The 20044-nt window shown below is 36.0% G+C and overlaps 1 protein-coding gene across 1 annotated transcript in view; it reads left to right on the top strand.

The window, feature by feature from the left end:
• Positions 1 to 20044, top strand: part of Iqcm (IQ motif containing M) — a 309407-nt gene that overhangs the window by 202725 nt on the left and 86638 nt on the right. The window contains exon 6 of the mRNA XM_008851105.1: positions 13715 to 13876. Within this exon, the coding sequence (XP_008849327.1) occupies positions 13715 to 13876 (162 nt within the window). The remainder of the gene's footprint in view (positions 1 to 13714; positions 13877 to 20044) is intronic.

Here is a 20044-nt window from a genome sequence, read left to right as displayed (position 1 = left end):
CTGTGATTACAAGCATGCACCACCATGCCCAGTTTTATTTTCCATTTTTAGATATCTAATTTTAGCCTTCGTCATTTCACTCATGTCTCTATTTAATATTCTCTCCAAATTCTTGAATATACACCACCTGCTTATGATTCTATTTATATCTTTGTCTCTTAATTGTATCAATGTATTTTCTGTGAGTCTGTTCAAAATGATTATTTTTTTCCTTAATGTAGGTTTCATATTTTATTTCATTGTCTGGCTGGCAATTTTGGGAATGCAAGAAATTGTGAATTTTGCCTTACTGGCTTTTGTCTTTATATCCCTATAAACATTTGTGCTTTCAGTAACAATAAAAGCAATTTCTTGTAAACTGTGTTAAAATGATCCATTCTGAGGTTCCTCATTTGAATTATGCATTTTTCTCACATCACTGTGCCCCTTCCTTTGTAATAATTTGTACGTTTGTTTATTTCTTTATTTTTCTTTCTCATATTCCATAAAGGAAAGGACATCTTTGTTTTCTTTTAATTGCTATTGCTTAACACAGTGCCTAGCACATTGTTCAATAAATATCTCAGTAATTTTAGATTTTTTCAATTTTAAAACATGAACTTAAATTTTACTTATGGAAATTAATATTCTTGACATTATAATCTCAAATAAATATAAACATTTTTTAGAATAGTAAATTTTGACTCCATACCGTTGTTACTAATTATCATCTCCTAATGTTATTACTTATTTTTATTTACTTTTTATGTGTATGAATATATTGCCTACAAGTGTGTAAGTGCACCCATGTGGTACAATGCCTGTGGAGGTCAGAAGAGGGCCTTGGGTCCCCTGAAACTGGAGTAATGGGTAGTTGTTAGCCACCATGTGGGTACTGGAATTGGAACCCAGGTCCTCTGCAAGAACAGTCAGTGCTCTTAACTGCTGTGCCATTTCTCCAGCCCCATCTTCACTCAATTTTAAAGACTTTTAAAGCAGTATATTTGACCCTGAATTTCTTTGTGAGCTCTCTGGCATTCAAATGAGAAGTTCATTGGCATATACATATAATTTAGAAGAAAACATTGTTTTAATTTGAATTTTTTAATATGAAATTGATATTTCTCTACAATGAGTGAATAAATGAATAAAAGTATAACTAATTTTAAATCAATTATTTCCATAAGTGATTTAAATTAAGATTTTTTGATGCTATGTAAGAAAAAAAAACAACACTGGGTTTCAGGTCATCAAGATGGCTCAATGAATAAAGTCACTTGCAATCAAGCCTGACAACTAGAGTTCTATCCCTGAAACCTGAATCATGGATGGAGAGAACCAGCTCTAGGAATTTCTCCTCTGACCTTCTCCAAATGCCTGCCATAGCATGTCATGTGACCACTCCACACATATCCCCTCACTTAAATAATTTAAAGAATAAAAATTAAACATTTCTAAGTTTAAGTTTGCTATGATATTTCCTCAAGTTTTCCATTATACTTATGCATTTTGTTGTCCAATAAAAATACATTGCGTCTTAAAATATTTTAAATAAACATATCATTGACACATCTATTCTTCAGAAATTTAAGTACTGTTCATTTTTGAGTTAACCAGTTTTTGAGTGAAACGTTTAAAAAATATGCAGCATCTTGGTTTCAGTTATTTCACTGGCCAGTTATGTTGCCCAAAGAATCCATTCTGTTTCACTTCAGAAGAATAAATTCCTTTTAAAGGACAGTTATTAATTAAGCCGGGCGTAGTGTCGCAGGCCTTTAATCCCAGTGTCCGAAAGGCAGAGTCAGGCTGGATCTCTGTGAGTTCAAGGCCAGCCTAGTCTACATAGTGAGTTCCAGGCCAGCTGGGGCTACAGGGTGACTTTGTTTCAAAAGAAAAAGACCCAAAAAAGACAGTTATTATTAAATATTTTTTATATATGTGTGTGTATGTGTGCATGTAACGTGCATTTTTGTGTATCTGTATGTGTGTTGTATCTGAGAGTCTTTATATCCTTTAGTTTGCAATATTGATCTAAAGCTTACATAAATAAGTGTAGGGAATGATTTTGTTTTGCCAGATAAGCAGAAGATGGTGTGACAACATGCGTGAACAGGCAGCTGCGGATTTAAGAGGGAATCAGATATTCCCTTTCTATTTCCAACTGCACTTGTAAATAAAACATGTTGATACAGCCTGAAATGTAAAACTTGTCTTTAAAAATCTGGTGGAAGGTTCCACATTTTTGAGAAAATCATCAGAGAAACAACCATAATGAGACTGTTTGAATGGAGTTACAATAAAGATAGAAATCAGATGAATTTGGTAGGTCTTTTACATTACCCTAAGCACAGACAGTATTTAGCAGAACTGTTAAACTGGGTAGAAGTCATCAACATGACCAGAAAATGAGAACTCTGTGCTTGATCATAAAATTGTCTTTTATTGGGATAATATTTTCAGTCACAGAGGGTGGTTTATTTTGTTGATTTTAATCTTAATTTGAACATTATACTCCTGGACTATGAAATATGTATAAGTTAAATTTAAAAGTATGGTACCTAGTATTATAGGTTGTCTAAACCTCAGGGACCAATTGTGATGGCTAATCTCAGTTGTCAACTTGATAAGAAAAACTTGTGAGATAGGCCTTTGTCTATTCCTGAGGATGTTATCCTGATTAGATTGATTGAGGTAGGAAGACCCACCCATTGGTGTGCCATTCTCCGGGCTGAGATCATGTTCTATATGTGTCCTAGTCTGTTTCTCCTTTGCTGTGACAAAATACTCTGACCAATACCAACTTGGGGAGGAAAGGGTTTATTTGTCTTACATCTCCCGGGTCACAGTTCATCAGGGGCCCCAAGGTAGGAACTCAGGGCAGGAACCTGGAGGCAGGAGTTGGAGCACAGGCCATGGAGGAACACTGCTTACTGACTTGCTCCCCGGGCCCCTGCTCAGCCTGTTTTCTTATGCAACACAGGCCCACCTGCCCAGGGGTGACACAGTGGGCTGGGCCATCCCACATCACACAACAATCAAGAAAATACCCCACAGACATGGCCACAGGCCAGTTCAATGGAGGTAATTCCCCAGTTGAGGCTCCCTCAACCCAGGTGTGTCAAGTTGACCCCAAAGCTGTCCAGCAGAATATGAGAAGACAGTGAATTGAGCATAAGTATTCGTAACAATTGGAGCCCTCACTGTGGTATAGTATGGCCAGCCACTTCAAGTTCCTGCCCCCTTGATTTCCCTGTCATGATGGTCTCCATACCTCATAGCCTTATGCTCTCCGACTGTGAGCCAAAATAAAGCCTTACTCCTTTAAGTTGCTTTTGTTAGGGTATTTTATCTTAGCAAATGGAAAAGTAACTAAGATACACACACAGAGCACAGTTTCGTGAGTCTTAGCAGACTGAGCCAAACATGACAGCCTTGTTAATTAGTCAGTCACCATTTTCAAACATTTATATTCAGTTAATGTCAATATTTTTGAGACAGGGTTTGGCAATATAGTCCACACTACTGCTATACTTGTATCAACCTCCCTGCCTTAGCTTCCCAAGTGCTGGGATCATAGGTACAAGCCCCTGTGCCCAGATAATTAATGTTAATCTTTGAACCAAGATGTCCACATTGAAGCATAGAAAAGAAGTGGCTGTGACGGCCTGTCTATGGGTTATAATGTTCATAAGGAGAAGCTGGTTGTCAGCACAATACCTCTACTCTGTTTCAGGGTTAAAGCAAAACCATGAATGTATAGCTATGAGAAAATCAGTTTATTTGTTATAGCTTAAGTATAAAATATTTCCCATAGGCTTGCATTTGAGTACTTTGTCCCCAGTTAGTGGTGCTATTTTGAGAGGTTATGGGATCTTCAGTGTTCAGTATTTAGCTGGTAGGCACAGGCTGCTAAGATATCTCCACCTTTGATTTTAGTCTAGGTCTCTTCATCTAGTTTTCAAAGATGTAAAGACCTGCCACCATACCCTCCCATCATCATGAACTAAACCACTCCTGTTGTTGAGCCATAACACCTTCTCCTGCCTCTAGGGACTGTGCTTTCTGAGACTATGAGCTAAAATAAATCTTCCTTTCTAAGTGGTTTCTGTCAGAGATTTTGTCACAGTGATAAGAGAATTTGCTAATGTAGATATGATCCTTATAAAAGGCGTTTCTAACTTCAAAATGGAACAGTCACTAAGGGAATGGGTGTCATTAACTAAGTACTATTTATTTTTCTGTGATAAGATCAAACACTACCTAATACATAATCTTCCACCAAGCTACACCCTCAGCCCCCAAATTGTTTCTTTTAATTTAGTCAAAAATCATCTATCTTTTTTCTTTATTTTGTATTTCTTCTGAAGATTTTCTCAATGTATTTCCTGAACAACATATTTGAACTTTCCTTCTGTTTTCTTAAGACAATGCAATATGTTGAACTCAATTTATTATCAATTTAACTATCGCCTGTCAATTTTCCATGGACCTCAAAAACCAACCTGTTTTTCATTCCTGCCAACTCATTTTATCCTAATGCCTGATAATCTGCTTTTCTTTAGCTTCTATATAATATTTTAGAAAACCTTTAAATCCTTATTATAAAAGAGAGATAACAGGTCTCTAATTTTCCTTATCATTTAAGCTTGTTATCCTCTGAAAGAAATTAAATACAGTAATACAGCAGAGTGGCCCACATACACATTTATAAATTATAAATTATTTAAGCCTATCTTTACTCATGCAATTAATTTTCCTCTTTTTGGAAGAAACCCAATGGGAAATAGCTTGAGTTGCCTTAATATTGCTAAGAAATAATATGCAGAAACAAAACTCTGAAATTCTGCTGTTGACTTTATTGCAAATGTACAAATATATCATGAAAATATTACTTTTCTCTCAATCTCAAGTTGTAAGAAAACCTAGTTGATAAATATTTGTTTAGACTTAGAAAGCATCTCAAAATGATATACTTAATTATATATTAGAGAAAAGTTATGCTATTCATCTGTTTATAAAATTTTATCACTATAATTAAAAGAACATTTTTCTTCCCCCCCCGCCCCCTCCCCCCGCCGGGCGTGGTGGCACATGCCTTTAATCCCAGCACTCAGGAGGTAGAGGCAGACGGATCTCTGTGAGTTCAAGGCCAGCCTGGTCTACATAGTGAATTCCTGGACAGCTGGGGCTACAGGGAGACCCTGTCTCAAAAAGACCAAAGGAAAAAAAAAAAAAAAACGTTTTTCTTCCCCAATGCCTTTTACTCATCTGGAGAGTGGAAAATGATAATGCACACACCCTTGCAGCCTTTTTTATTTTCACTAACAATTGAACTCAGTTGGGGGCAGCAACATATCTGGCTAAAATATTGCCCATAGAGAGTTTAGGGTTTTCAGAGATTATTCTGCATTTTCTGATCCTTTTAAATAATATTCTCTGAAATTTAAATACTTAAAATTTCCTATTTTATCAAATGGTGTACTTGTATCCTATTAACAGAGTGAGACAATTTTATTATAATTCCTTTTATTATTCCTCCCAAACATCTTAATTTAAAAATTATCTTATGATTTTAAGAAATGCTTTCAGTGGGGCTGGAGAGATGGTTCAGCGGTTAAGAGCACTGACTGCTCTTGGAGAAGACCCAGGTTTGAATCCCAGGGCTCATATGACTGCTCATAACCTTCTGTACCTCCAGTTCCAGGGGAATCCAAAGGCCTATTCTGACCTCTGCAGGCATCGCACGACGTGAGTGCACTTACACACATGCAGGCAATACGCTCATACACATAATATAAAAATAGTAAATAAAATATTTAAGAAGAAATACTTCCACGTATTCTAATGATTGTGCTTTCTCTGTGTGCCCTACAGTTTGACTGTGCCATTCTGTATTTTAAATTCGCTCGTGCTTACCAGTTCCCATCCTCTCCCTCTCTCCTTCCCTGTCTCCCTTATGTTTTGCCATCGCATCTTTGTTCTTCAGTTTTTTTTTTTTTTTTTTCCTACTTTGGATTCAACTTCGTTTGCTCTATTTTAGAAAAATATATTTTATTTTGTTGGGTTATGTTTGTTGAAGAGATTGTGGCTTTCCTAAGCATTGTTTTCCTGGTGACTTTATATTTGGAGTCATATAAAATTCTTGCTTTACAATAACTTCTCAGAATTTTATAGTTTTCTTCTTCTGTAGGACGTTGTTCAGGGGAATCAGAAAGTCAGCTATGTTCATCTGTTAGAAATGGTTTGAGGACTGGGGAAATGGCTCATTGAATAAAGGCTTGGCACACAGCATGATGAACTGAGTTCAGAGCTGCAGAATTCACATAGACTTGATGTAGTCCTCCAAACATCTGTTATCTCAATACTGTACAGCTAGATGGGATGTGGACTCAGGAAAATCCCTGGAAGTTCATGACTCAGCTAGCCTGGTGTGCACAGCAGTGAACAATAAGAAACCTTGTCAGAAACAAGGATGGATATCCAAGGTGTCTTCTGACCTACACACATATATTGTTGCTCCCATGTCTAACACATGAACAGGTACACACACATATCGTATTATACACATAACACACACACAGATTTTTAAAAAAATATTTTATTTTTATTTTATGTGTTTGAGTGTATTGACTGCATGTATATAAGTGCACCTGTGCCTGCGGAGTCAGAGGAGAGTGTTGAATTCCCTTGGAACTGTGAGCTGCAGACAGTTGTTAGCCGCCATGTGGTTGCTGGGAATTGAAACCAGATCCTCTACAAGAGCAGCGAGTGCCTTTAACTGCTGAGTCATCTCTCTAGCCTCAAACAGATTTTTTTTTTTTTTTTTTTTTTTTGGTCTTTTTGAGACAGGGTCTCCCTGTAGCCCCAGCTGTCCTGGAACTCACTATGTAGACGAGGCTGGCCTTGAACTCACAGAGATCCGTCTGCCTCTGCTTCCCGAGTGCTGGGATTAAAGGCGTGCGCCACCACACCTGGCTTCAAACAGATTTTTTTAAAGAGTGATATGGGTTCCCAAAGGATACGTGCTCCTTATCCTTAAATTTATTAGGCTTTATCATTAAGTTCATGATCTTTTTGATGTGTAAACTTTAGACCCATGGTTTTCAGGTTTTAAATAAAACTAAATCTAATTGTTAGTTTAAAGGAATTTGTGGATATTATTGAAGTCCATACTTCACTATAAGCAAAGATTATCATGGGTCTGGAGATACAACTTGGTTGTAGTAGTGATTACCTAGCCCAAACAAAGAACTGGTTCAACCCTAATTCCATTAACACACACACACATACACACACACACACACACACACACATCTTATTCTAGTGGAAAGGTTTTAAAACAGCTCTGAGACATCACTTGAGGAAATATGGACCTTAACTTCAACTTCTATGCATGAGCTTGAGTTCTATGCATTATTTTCTGGTGATGTGTTTGATGGATTTGAGACTTCCCCAATCAACCACTACAACTGTAGGCATTAGGAATTGCTTGTGGTAAGATAGTTCTCAATGTGTATTTCCTTTTTATCCTGTATATAACAATTGAACACTAGTGATATTAAGGAAGTGACAGTAGGTAGGCTGACTAGGATCCAGAGGATGAACTCACACTGAGGGACATCTGGCGACACAAACTTGACTTGATAGGCCTTAACATATACAGAATACATGAAATCTGGTGAGTGGTCTACAAGAAGATGTAGTTAGGGGAAGTGGTCTGAACACGATTAAGTTGTATTGTATGGAATGCTCAAAATTAAAGTATTTATTGAAAAAAATGTTGTATTTGGCAAGTAGGTAGAGGTGGGAGGTTTGAGGAGCCTGATGGACAAAAAGCCCTGATTACTTCAAACAGATGATTAATAGAATCATGGACATTAGTGACTATGCTAATAAGAACTGAAAGAAAGTTAAGGGCATGGTAGATAAAACCTAAATTATATTAGAGAACATCTAAGTCATGAAGAGACTGCTAAGAGAAGATGGGAAGTTAAAAGTACTACTGCTTAGGGCTCCAGAAGTGAGGAACAGGCCACAGAAACTAGAGAGCCACCCTTACTGTCTAGTAACAGAAGTTTAATCACTGGAACTGTGCCCTTCACTTAAATGTGACCTTGAACATTCAGCTGAGGAGATTCCTGTGCAAAGACTTCGTTTGTTTGAGACAAAGTCTATTATCTTAGGCTGGTTTGGAACTTATTTTATATGTTGTAGCCCAGGCTGATGTCAAATTCTTGATATTTCTACCTTGACATCCTGAGTACTGGATTCCAAGCAAAGAATTGAAAGCTCAGCCTGGTTTCCTTTTCTTACTTTTAATAAAAAACAAGGAAGTACTACAGTTTAAAAAACTGTTAAACCAATTAGAGCTAGGATTAAATGACTTGTGAAACATTTAGCTACCCAGACTGTGAAGATGTGATATAGAGAGATTCTCTTAGGAAGGAATGCTCTAAAGGGAAGCCCAAGGAGACGGTTGGATAACCTTTTAGTAATATCCTAGAATTTCAAAATAGTTGGAAAATTCTGTCATACAAAGGCTCAGAGAAGAGAATAAATGTGTGCATCAGTGGTCTCCTTAGTCACCTACGCAGAAGAAAGGGTGAGTGCAGGTGTATCCAGGAGAGATTTGGGCAGTGCATTCTTAATTTGTGTTCTTTATTCCCAACTAGTGGACTATTACTCTTGTTTAATAAAGAACTTTCAGCATTTAATTTTAATATGAGATAAGTTATCCTTATTTTTTTTCTGTTTATTTCATTCAGGACCACACTGTTTAATAGTTTCCTCCCTCAGTGATCATTTATACCTTCCAGTTCAGCTTAAAGGTCAACCTCAAGAAAGCTTAACTCCAGGAATACTTCCCAATTACTTTGCCTTGTCTGAGGCTTATGTCATTTTTCTCATTGATAAATTATTATTAACATTAAAAAAGCATAGATTAAAATGGGATGACAAAAAGTATGACATTCACTTATTTTGAATGAAAGTAAATGAGTGCAGAATTAAGTGTGTTGACCTACCAGTGGTTCAAAACGAAGACTATGGCATGCAGAAAGAGGTCATGTGGTGGATTAGAAATGATTCACCCACAGTTCACACTCACACCATATCTCCTAAATAATAACCTCCCAGTTCTGAATAGTGCCCAGAAGACTAAATTAGTATCAGTGTCTTAAGCAATGCATGGATTTCAAACTTGTGATATTTGTGCCATAGTGCAGTACACACACACACACACACACACACACATTTTTTATATATATATGTATATCTCTCTTTGGAGATAAATTTAGAGAATGTGGAAGGTATATGGTCACAATTACTTAGATTTTAGTGTAGGCATTTCATTTGGCTAGAATTGAAATAGTTACTTTTATGTAAAATGAAATGCTTTATTAAAACTACTAAGAATGATATCATCAAAGTTATCAAATATCATTGTTATTTTATTTTTACTATTTATTAGGACATGGGCTCATTGTGTAGTACAGGCTGTTGTTGAACTCACTGTTTAGCTCAGACTGGCCTTAAGCTTGTGAAAATCCTCTGGTCAAGTTCTGGGAATACAAGAATGAGTCACCATGCCCAGGTTTGAATGTTATTTTTATTTTTTGACAGGGTCTCCCTAGTCACAGCATGCCTGCAGACCAGGCTTACCTCAACCTCACAGAGATCTGCCGGCCTCTGCCTCTGCCTCCCAAGTTCTGGGCTTATCCTGGCTGAATGTTATTTTTCAACTAAAGAAGTTAGAAAGATTTAAGTTCTGGAGAGGAGAAGACTTATGTGAAATTTTATCCTTTCATATTAGCCTGATGAAATTATTCCTAATTTTTCCTACTTCGTTTTTTCTTTATGATTTTAATGACAAGGTATGGTCCATTTTGTCTCCTTTTCATGTATTGTGGAAAGCTAGAGGGAGCACTTAGTTTACCTACATGGTTTCTTTTGCTGTTATTCCCAACCCTTAGCCTTCTTCACAACTGGAAAAGTCATCCACTGCCTAAGCAATTCCCTTGTCCACCATCTTGAAGAAGTCTATTGTGGCCAAAAGTAAAGCAGAACCTTCATCTCTTCCAGCCCCTACTTCTTATTCTGTTCCTAGACTAGAGAGAAATTTAGTCTTATGATTAGCGTATTTAACATGAATATATATCTGCCCACATTTGAGGATTGTTTTTAAGTTTTGAATTTATTTTTGTTGAAGGGATTTTGAAATTTATATTTTGAAAAAAAAGCATGTCTCTGTAATATGTTTATAATAAAAAGATGTAATAATATTTTAAAGCTGGATGTCAGGAGGCACACTTGTAACCTGAATACTGGGGAGGTGGGGATGTCAGAACCCTTGGGCTCCTGGCAGGCCACCTGGTTTATTTGGTGATCTCCAGGCCAAAATAGGTGAACAACTCTGAGGAACAACTCCTAACTCCCAAAGTTGACTTTTGGCTACCACACACACACACACACACACACACACACACACTCCCACACTCTCATACACACATGCCCTTGCACACACAGATACACATGTATATACACATACACACAAAAAGCTGAAAATAATAATAAAAATATATAATGGCATTTGAATGCTAAGAGATTTTCCTATCATTGAAAAATACTAAATTAAATTTACTGATGCACTCATTTAATACTTATAGATATGGTGCCATAAAATATTACAGCATTTATTCCATGTTCCTAGGATGTCACTGTTGTCACCTAGAAACAAACTGTTCAGTATTTTAAAGTCTATCAAAGGTGATTCAAGAAGCAGAACTCACGTCAATCTCTTTGAATTAGGGTCCAGTCAGGAGATAGAAACTACCCAGTAATTTGAATAGGAAAACTCTGCTATGAAGAATTACCAACTCCCACAGGAATTGGAGTAACTGTAATGATTTCGTAAGGTACAAAGTAACTCTAAAGGATTGAAAAGAGCAGACTAGGGAGTGAGGCAGAATTTGCAGAGAAGGACAAATGGTGAAAAGGACACTTGTCCCACACGAGCCCAGGACTCCCTGGAGAAGGCGCAGCTCCGACTGGGGAGAGGGTGAATAGTGGAGACTTCACTGAGGTTACATGTTGTGGATCGCATATGAAGTCGCCTTCTAGGGTTCTGGAGGAAATTGCCCACATGGAGATGTCACACTGTGGGACACACTAAGTACCTTCTCCTGGGAAGATATTGCACCAGGGAACTCCCCAGGAAGTTCTGGGGTGGGGTGGGGTGCAGGAGAAAGATGAAAAGGGAAGCGGTTTGCTTGGCTGATTAGTGTTCTTAGGAGCCTATTGAAAGATACTTCCAGAATCAGAGTCCTGTATTATCTAGTTTCCTCCACTGGCTTTTGAAGTTTCTGCTGAAAATTAGTCATGCCATGAGCAGGGAGAAAGACAATGAACGCTGATGTTGGAGTTGGAAGTTTTAGACCGACAACTGGTCTCCAATCTATAGTCATTATTTCAAACTGCCTTGACTTATTTACCAGAAAAATGGGACATTTAACAAAATGAAGGAAAAATGAGAGGAAGAAAGGAAGCAAAATATGATAAGGCATTCCATGGAGTGTTATGCTAATATTTCTTTTTTCTTTAAAATTTTTAGGTAGACTCACTTTAGTTATTCAGGAGTCATTAACTTTTAGGACACTGACTTGTTCTTTGATCTGAAATTATAGACAGGAGGCTCCGGGGTTATAACCAGAGATTACTTTAATCTGCAATACAAATGATTTTTTGATTCCAATTTCCTGATGAAATTCTTAATGTAGGTCATGTTCTGGTAATAAAGGTTCCTTAACGATATATAGGCTATTTCCTTCATGTACATATTGAGATATGAGCAAGTTATGTAATTTCTGAGTCTCTGATTCTTCATGTGAATGGAATTACAAGCTACCTTAGAGATGTGACTTGAAATTTTAATGTAATATTTTAAAGCACTTAGGACAATTCTTTGTGCCCAAAAGTGCTATACAAATGCTCAAAGGTTAATCTCAGTATTTCTATTTTTCTCATTAAAAGATGTTAGCTGAGGAATGTCAATCCTTCCTGCACTGCCAATTTGTAAAAATTTGTTTATTTAACATTTTGTCAGATTAACCTGATTCCATTGTTTAATGGCAATTAAAAATTAGAAAAATAAATTTATGTTATGGAATGTGCAGTAAAATGCAGCTCACTAGTATTTCTGTATCTTTAACAATGAACAAACACTACTTTAAACTGACAGGATTTGAAGACAACATTGGCAAGGCTCTTATTTATTAATTTTTTGTAAAGAATATTTGAACAGTAAGACTTTTTTTCTGTTCTGTATTTTATTGAGTTTTGGGGTATTTCTTATAATATATCTTATCAAATTTAGATACCCTCCCCCATCCACACTCCCCCAAAGTCCCCCACCACTGGATTTCATGCATTCTGTCATATATGGTAAGGTCTATCAAGTCAAGAATTTGTACTCAGAAGCCCCTTAGTGCAAGTTCATCCACTGGAGTCCAGTCAGCCTATCTAGAGTCACTCCCTTAAAGATCAACTTCCCTTACCTGACAATAATCAGTTGCCAATAGTTTCTATGCTAAGGTTAGGGCTTGCTGCCAATTTCCCCAGTTCTGTGCTTGGATTTTGTCTGATTGAGTTGGCATGGGGCTCGTGCATGCTGTCAGCATTGTTACAAGTTCATATGAGCAAGTTCCCAGAGGCCTAAAAGCCTCTGTTTCCTTATGCTTCTGGACCAACCCTGGCTCTTACAATCTTTCTGCCCCCTCATTGCTATGGTCCCTGAGCCATGGGTGGGTGAGGTTTAATATAGGAGTCCTATCCAGGGACACACACTGCAGTCTCTTATTCTCTAAAAGTTGGTCAGTTGTGACTTTCTGTGGCATCGAACTCTGTTGCTTCAGGAAGCTCTGCTACTGAGAGTTGAGGGATTTATTAGTTTTCTCTCTACCCCCTGTTCTGCTGTGGTCCATGAGCCTAAAGTGTGGAGGTTTCACTGTAGATGTGTCACTTAGGGCTGGGAATCTCTCCGACATATATTCTCTGTGTATGACAAGTTGTGAAACTCTGTCATAATTTTATCTATTGCCAAAAGAAGCTTTTTAGATGATTGCTATGTGGTGTACTTGTCTGTAAACGTAAGGATCCATATTTTGCATAAAAAATTTCATTTGTCTAGAGATATGCCAGAGTTGGGCTTTCTCTAAGATCTGTGACCTCTCCAGGCATGTGTATTTGGCCATGAGTACAGTGCCACCCTTGAGTTCCTTTCCATTGAGAGAACTTTAAGTCTAATTAGATAGCCATTACTGCACCAATAGAGAAAATTGGCTATGCAAGTTGTTGTGGTTATTAGACTTTAGAGCCGAGTTGCACCATTGATTGAATCACTTCTTTAGCAGCTTGAACAACACCCTCTAAAACTATGAGAGCTAGTCTTCAGGGTGGAAGCTTCTAGGTCAGTTCCAGCTCCATTACTCTAAGTCTTGTGTCTGAGGTATGTCCTGTCTTCAGCAATAGGTTCTTACCTTCAAGTTCTGGGAGGTAATCAAGGGAATGGTAAGCCTTTCAATAAGGCAATTCTGATGCAGAACACTCCACATTTTCAATGTGATGGTTAGTATTAAAATTAAGTAGCTTTAAATTTTCATTCTTTAAAATAAATATGAAAGAAGTTCTATAAAATGTGTAAAATCCTTCAAAAATCATTATTTCCTCTTTTTCTTTATAGATAGTCGAGGAAAATATTCTGAAGTAATCAAAAAGTCCAATGCGATTGAACTGCTATTCACGATTTATCCTCCTCGAGGTGCCAAAGTGAACGCTAATATGCATTTGAAGTCCACTTGGCTGAGACCTATGGTGAATGGTGAGGAGGGCTATAAATACATAGGTAAGAAGCTGAACCTCATTTCTGATCATAAGGAAGACCTGCGGCTCCATGTTACAGAGCTCTCTCATCTCAGATGATGTGAGGTGGCACATGTGCACTCTGCAGTGTTCCCTTCCTAGAGAGTTTGTCTGCAATTTTAAAACTGGGTGTTTTGTGCTTTGGTTCCCTCCCTGGAGTACTGGAAACAGTGTGCCGATCTATTCCTGGATGATGCACATTTTCTGTTTTCACTTTTGGATTACCACGTGTAAAGCTGCCGGAGGCTCATGTACAGCACTATGCACTGACATACATTTTTTCTCCCCTCTTGACTATAATGTTCTAATTGTGATCCTGCCATTCCATGTCCTACACCAATAGGGATGTGAAATTTGCATCTTTTCCCACAGCGGTATTTTTACTTACTGCAATCAGTAGTTCTATAAGTAAACATTTATTGGTTTTAATTGGAATTTCTGAAGTAAGTTATGATATTTGCAATCTTTTAATGTATTTACAGTTTACATTTTCTTTAGTGAACTCTGCTCAAATATTTTGGCTATTTTTATATTGTCTATTGTTTAGAATTATTAAATTTTAGTCTTTTAAATATTCTGGATACAAACCCTGCATCAAGTGCTTTGAAAGTGTTTTGCCTTATCTTTTAATAGCATTTTTTGAAAAGTTTTTAGCTGAAGTCCGGTTTAGCACTATGTTCCTTTATGACTTATGCTTTCTCTATCATTTTCAGGAAATTCTGACTGGACTTGTGGTTGCAAAGGTGTTATTTATAAAATGCTTAATATATTTCATTGTATAATTGGTTTTGAGTAAATTTTTGTATATGACTCAAGGTACAGATTGTAATTTTTAATTGCATTTTATATTTTAGTTTTCCAACAGTATTTACTTAAGTATTTACTCTTGCAAATTAACTCTGCATAATTGTCAAAGCCAACTAGATAAAGTGTATAGTTGGCACACACATACATGAATAAGTGGCTAAAGCCATTGGTTAGTAAGGAAATGAAAATTTAAAGTGTAGTGGGGTAATGATACTTATCTATTAAAAAGTCTACAACCCTTTTGATATTGAAAAAATCACAATAATATCTGATGAGGATGTCAAGCTTATATGAAATCATAAAGTCACCTTAGAAATATTTTCACACTTTCTTATAAATGTCAATATAGTCTAACTATGAAGATTAACTCTCCCCTCTCCAAGATGATTACTCAAGATAAATGAAATATTTTTTACAAAAACCTACACATGGATATATATATATATAACATCATTTGTAAAGTTTGTAAGCAATATAAATGCTCTTTAATTGGTGAATGGATAAACAAAATTTCATTATCCATATACTGATACTCAGAAATAAACAAGAATAAACTATTGATAAGCACCACAGCATGGACAAATCTCAGATGTGTCCTGATGGGTGAAAGAAAATAGACTCAGGGACCATGTACTGCATGGCTCCATTTAGTGACAATTTGAAAAAGAAGTAACAGAAGGAACATCAGAGCTGTGACTGCTGAACTTAAGGCTGTGCAAAATAGCCATACCATGGAGCTCTTAAAGTTATTGAACTGTTCTGTATCTTGATGAGCGTAATTGTGTATATGTGTATGCAGTGGTCATACAACTATAAATTAGTCAACACTCATGCATACTTTTAGTTTATAAACTAAAAGTAGCAAATTATACTATCTGCACATTTTAAAGAACAGGCACAAAGTATAAAGAGAATTTATGCCAGTGACCAACAATTCTGTAAAAGGTGTGCAGCATCGTTAGTCACTAGGGAAATGTACATGAATCTACAATGGGATATTACCACACATCTACACAAACGAATAACATTTGAAGACTGGCCATCCCAAATATTGGCAGAAATGTCCAACCACTGGACCATCAACATCCTCCTAGTACAAAATGTAAATTAGCCCAAATGCTTTGCAAAATAGTTCGCCACATTCTTAAAAATTAAACATACACTGTACTGTTCAGCCCAGATATTACACACACTGCTTGTCATTTCTACTGACCTATCCAAGAGTAAAGGAAGTATCTTCCCATTCAAAAAATTATGTATAAACATTCACAAAACCGTGTTTTGTAAAATAAAAAAACTAGAAGAACGCAAAGGACCAACTACAGATGAATGCAAAAGTATGTTGTGATGTATTCATGCAGAATACCTAGATATGTAAAAGAAAAAAATCTCTTTTTTTTGTCTTTTATTTGAGACAGGGTCTTTCTGTAGACCCAGCTGGCCTGGAACTCATGGTGTAGACCACGCTGGCCCCGAACTCAGAGAGCTCCACCTGCCTCTCCTTCCCACATGCTGAGATTAAAGGCATGTGCCACCACACGCAGCTAGAAAAATCTCTTGATACTACCAGTACACTTGACAACACGGGTAAACTATATAAGATAATTCTCCTGAGTGAAAGAAGCCAGACAAAGCTACTGTTTGCTGTGTAATTCGGTTTATAATAAATTCTAGAAAATGCAAAGTAACCAATAGCAACTAATGTCGTTTTATGGTTGTGTGAGAAAAAAGGTTGGGGTGGGAGTGAGAGAGAATGGGTTCAGAAATTTAGGGTGATGGAAATGCTTTCCATTTCGATTAGGTAATGTTTTCATGAACAAACATGCCAAAATTCATCACATTGTACATTGTAAATATATGCAGTTGATTGTTTGACATTTATATCTCAGTAAAAGTATTTTAAAAAGATGAAAATAAAAGAATGAAGATAGCAAACTTTTATTGGGGGGATAATTTTTAAAGATTTTTCTTCCTCTTCAAGTGTTAAAATGTGCATATTAGAGCATGCGCGCTGTGGGAAGTGGGCCTGGATCAGCTCTGCAGTAGAGTGCTTGCCTTAATGTGTGAGTCCTAAAGTCAGTCACCAGCACTGCTAATAAATAAAGAGTCACAACTCTTTGGTAGTTCATTAGACTGGGGTATTGAAGTCATATTAATATTAATATCAAGTCATACTTAAATGTACTGTTTGGTAATAATCTAGAGAAAGACAGAGAGTTTATTTATTTATTTATTTATTTGAAGATGAAAGAGAACATTGTAATTTTAAGGTCTTGGTTCCTATAAAACCAGTCAATATACTGGTTGCTCTTTATTTTACCTTTGTAATTTTCCACCTAAGATTACTAGAACATGAATTATTTCATTCTGAAGATTCGTCTTTACTATTTAAAGCCCATTTACTAATATTTTGTTAAAGTAAGCAAATAAAAAGGAAATACGCCTGTGGTTTATGTCGTAAGTTGAGAACTCTATTGTCAGTTTCTAGGCTGACTTTCCTTCTTCTTTGGGGAAGTGGCCAGAGCTTGCATCCTTTGGAATTTCAGTTATTATTAAATTGATAAGAACATTGAAGCATTTCCCTTGAAAATGTTTTTTCTATTACAGAAGTGCTTTCTGAATCCAAGTAACTCCTTAACTATAAACACTTCAGGGGAGATAGGTCTTGGAATTTATGATGTGTTCCAATATTAATAATCCACCATGTAAGCACTCTTGGTTATTGATTTCACTCTGTGGACTCAGATATGTATCATCTGCAGGACCGAAGAATAGTTAACAGAGATATGAGTGCTGTGTCAACGCCCTGGGTTACCAACAAATTAGCATCAGGAATGCACGTTCTAAAATTTCTCCTGCTGTGTCTGTATTTTTTAACCCTATAATTCTTAGAACAGTGACTTGAGAGTAATTGAAGCACTGCATACATCAAAATTACAAACTTTTTAATTTTCATAAATAATTTCTTCTGGTGGTAATTTTGTAGTCTTAGACCCAGTAGAAAACATAGTCTTCACTTTTTTCCAGTGATATATGTCTTATCCAAACTTACATTCAGAAGGGATGTTTTGGAAAGCTAGTCTTTTACCATGTCTCTGGTTATTTTTCTTTATGAGCCATATGTCCTTGGGCTATCTTGACCCTCTGGTCCATCACAATACTGCCAGACAAGTTCCAGTTTTCCGTTAAGCTTTTATGACCTTGGTTAATTTCAATCTGGAAGTTGTAAATTATATTAAATACCATCTTAGCCTTATAATTCTTGGAATTAAATGGAGTTGCATTAAATAGGTAGGTGTGCCATTATCTTTCAAGGAAATCATTTAGTTATTATAAATCTATGATTAAATTACTTTCTCGAACCAATGGTCCATTTTGAGCAAAAATCATATTATTGTATTAGTGTAAGGCTTCTAATTAGTTCAGATAATGACAAGGATCTTTAGGTCTACTACTTCATTTAAGTATATCATTTGTAATGTTTCATATTATAAATTCTATATATCATTATAGCATATGGTTATTTAAGTTACATAGTTAATACTAAAACCTGTTTTCCTGGTCTAATCACTGCTTTGTTACCCATTAAAAATGTACAGCACTGGGGAGGAGTCAAGGGGGGAGTTAAAAGGGGGAAATGGGGTGTGGATATGACTCAAAATACATTGTATACATGTATGAAATTCTCAAAGGATAAATATTATTTAAAGACAATGAAAGTACAAGTTACCTTTTCAATGTCATTCAATTTGCTTCACTATCTTGAGGCAAGAGTTGGTATGTATTAGCCGTTTTTAAAGACAGTCATCCTGGACAGACAAGTCTCAAGTTTGATTATTTTTTTTCTCAGAATTTTCTACTTGAAAACCTAAATATTACAATGTTTCTTTCTTCTATACCCCTTATTGAATATAATTTTTCAAATGTTCACAAATTGAAGCTATGCATTCATTGTTATGACTCTCTTTTCTAAAATATAGGCCATTTAAAATATTCTTCAGAAGCTACTTCCAAATCTTCGTTTGTTTTTAGCATTTCTCTATAAAGGATTTTCTAATTTTATCATTTTTTCATATGTGATAGAATTTGGAATAAGACATGATAACCTATATATTTGTATTTATTTTGAATATAATTGTGTCTACAAACAGAATCCTTATATCTTTGGACCTTTTAGGTGACTTTTTAAAGGGACATCTCAACATTTACTTGAATTTATACTGATAATCTTGTTTTTTAAAATTTTCTTGTGATATATGCATCAATCAGTTGGCAACAGATCTGCAGTTAGGGCAGGGATTCATTGCCCACATCCACTGTCCATTCTGGGTTTCTGTGTGGCTTGGGCTTGCACAGGTCTTGTGCACGCTATCACAAGTGCTGTGGGTTCATACGTGCAACTATCTTGTGTGTCCAGACAACAGTGCCTTGTATTTGCCTACCACCTCTGGTTCTTAAAATCTTTGTGTAATAAGAGGCAAAAAGATACAGGAATCTTTTTAAGTCAGATGTTTTTATGTTATCTGCTAAATTGGTGACATGGTAAATAATGTTAAATCAAGCATCACATTTTTTTTAGGAAATATATTCCCTTAGTTTTGTTAGTCTTTTAAAATATATGAATATAGAGAATATAGAGATGTATACCAATATGATAAGTTATTATATATGTATATATAAAGTTAAAGAGTTTATATGTACATAATTAGAGATCAGAATAACTCCTATGTGAAAGGGTATTTTATGAAATAAATTCTGTTTTTAAGAATACAATGAAGACTCAAACTTTAGCTGAGGAACTATTGGCAGTTGATCACTGATCAGTGAGGGAGAGTCAATCTTAGGGAGTGACTCTGGGTAGGCTGACCAGGCTCCAATGGGTGAACTTACACCAAGGGATTTCTGACTATGCAAACTTGACTTGATTGGCTTTAACATATATGGCATAATGCATGAAAACCTGTGGGTGGGCTATGGGGGATACAAATGGGGGAGGGGTCTAAATATAATTGAGGTCTATTGTATTGAAGTACACAAAAATTAAATAAAAATATACATTGCAGGAAAAAAAGTGAATACAATAAAGATGTCAAAAGTGTTCATAAGCGTTTCTCTACCAGTCAAAATAGAAATAAAAATAAGTATTTTGAAGCCCACAGGAGAGAGCCTCACTCAATGTTCATTTACTTATTTTAGATACTAGAGAAAGTATATTCTTGTTCAAGACAATTTTCTCTTAAGGAATGGTTTACAATTTTATTAGAGCCAATATCCTCTTTATGTAACAAATATTTTGTATTTTCCCTTTAACTCTCATAACACAAAATGTATAGATAATATAGTA

The sequence above is a fragment of the Nannospalax galili genome, unplaced genomic scaffold, assembly GCF_000622305.1.
Source record: "Nannospalax galili isolate Female #2095 unplaced genomic scaffold, S.galili_v1.0 scaffold585, whole genome shotgun sequence".
Taxonomy (NCBI): domain Eukaryota; kingdom Metazoa; phylum Chordata; class Mammalia; order Rodentia; family Spalacidae; genus Nannospalax; species Nannospalax galili.
The sequence above is the reverse complement of the archived record's forward strand: the minus strand, read 5'-3'. Positions and strand labels throughout refer to the sequence as shown.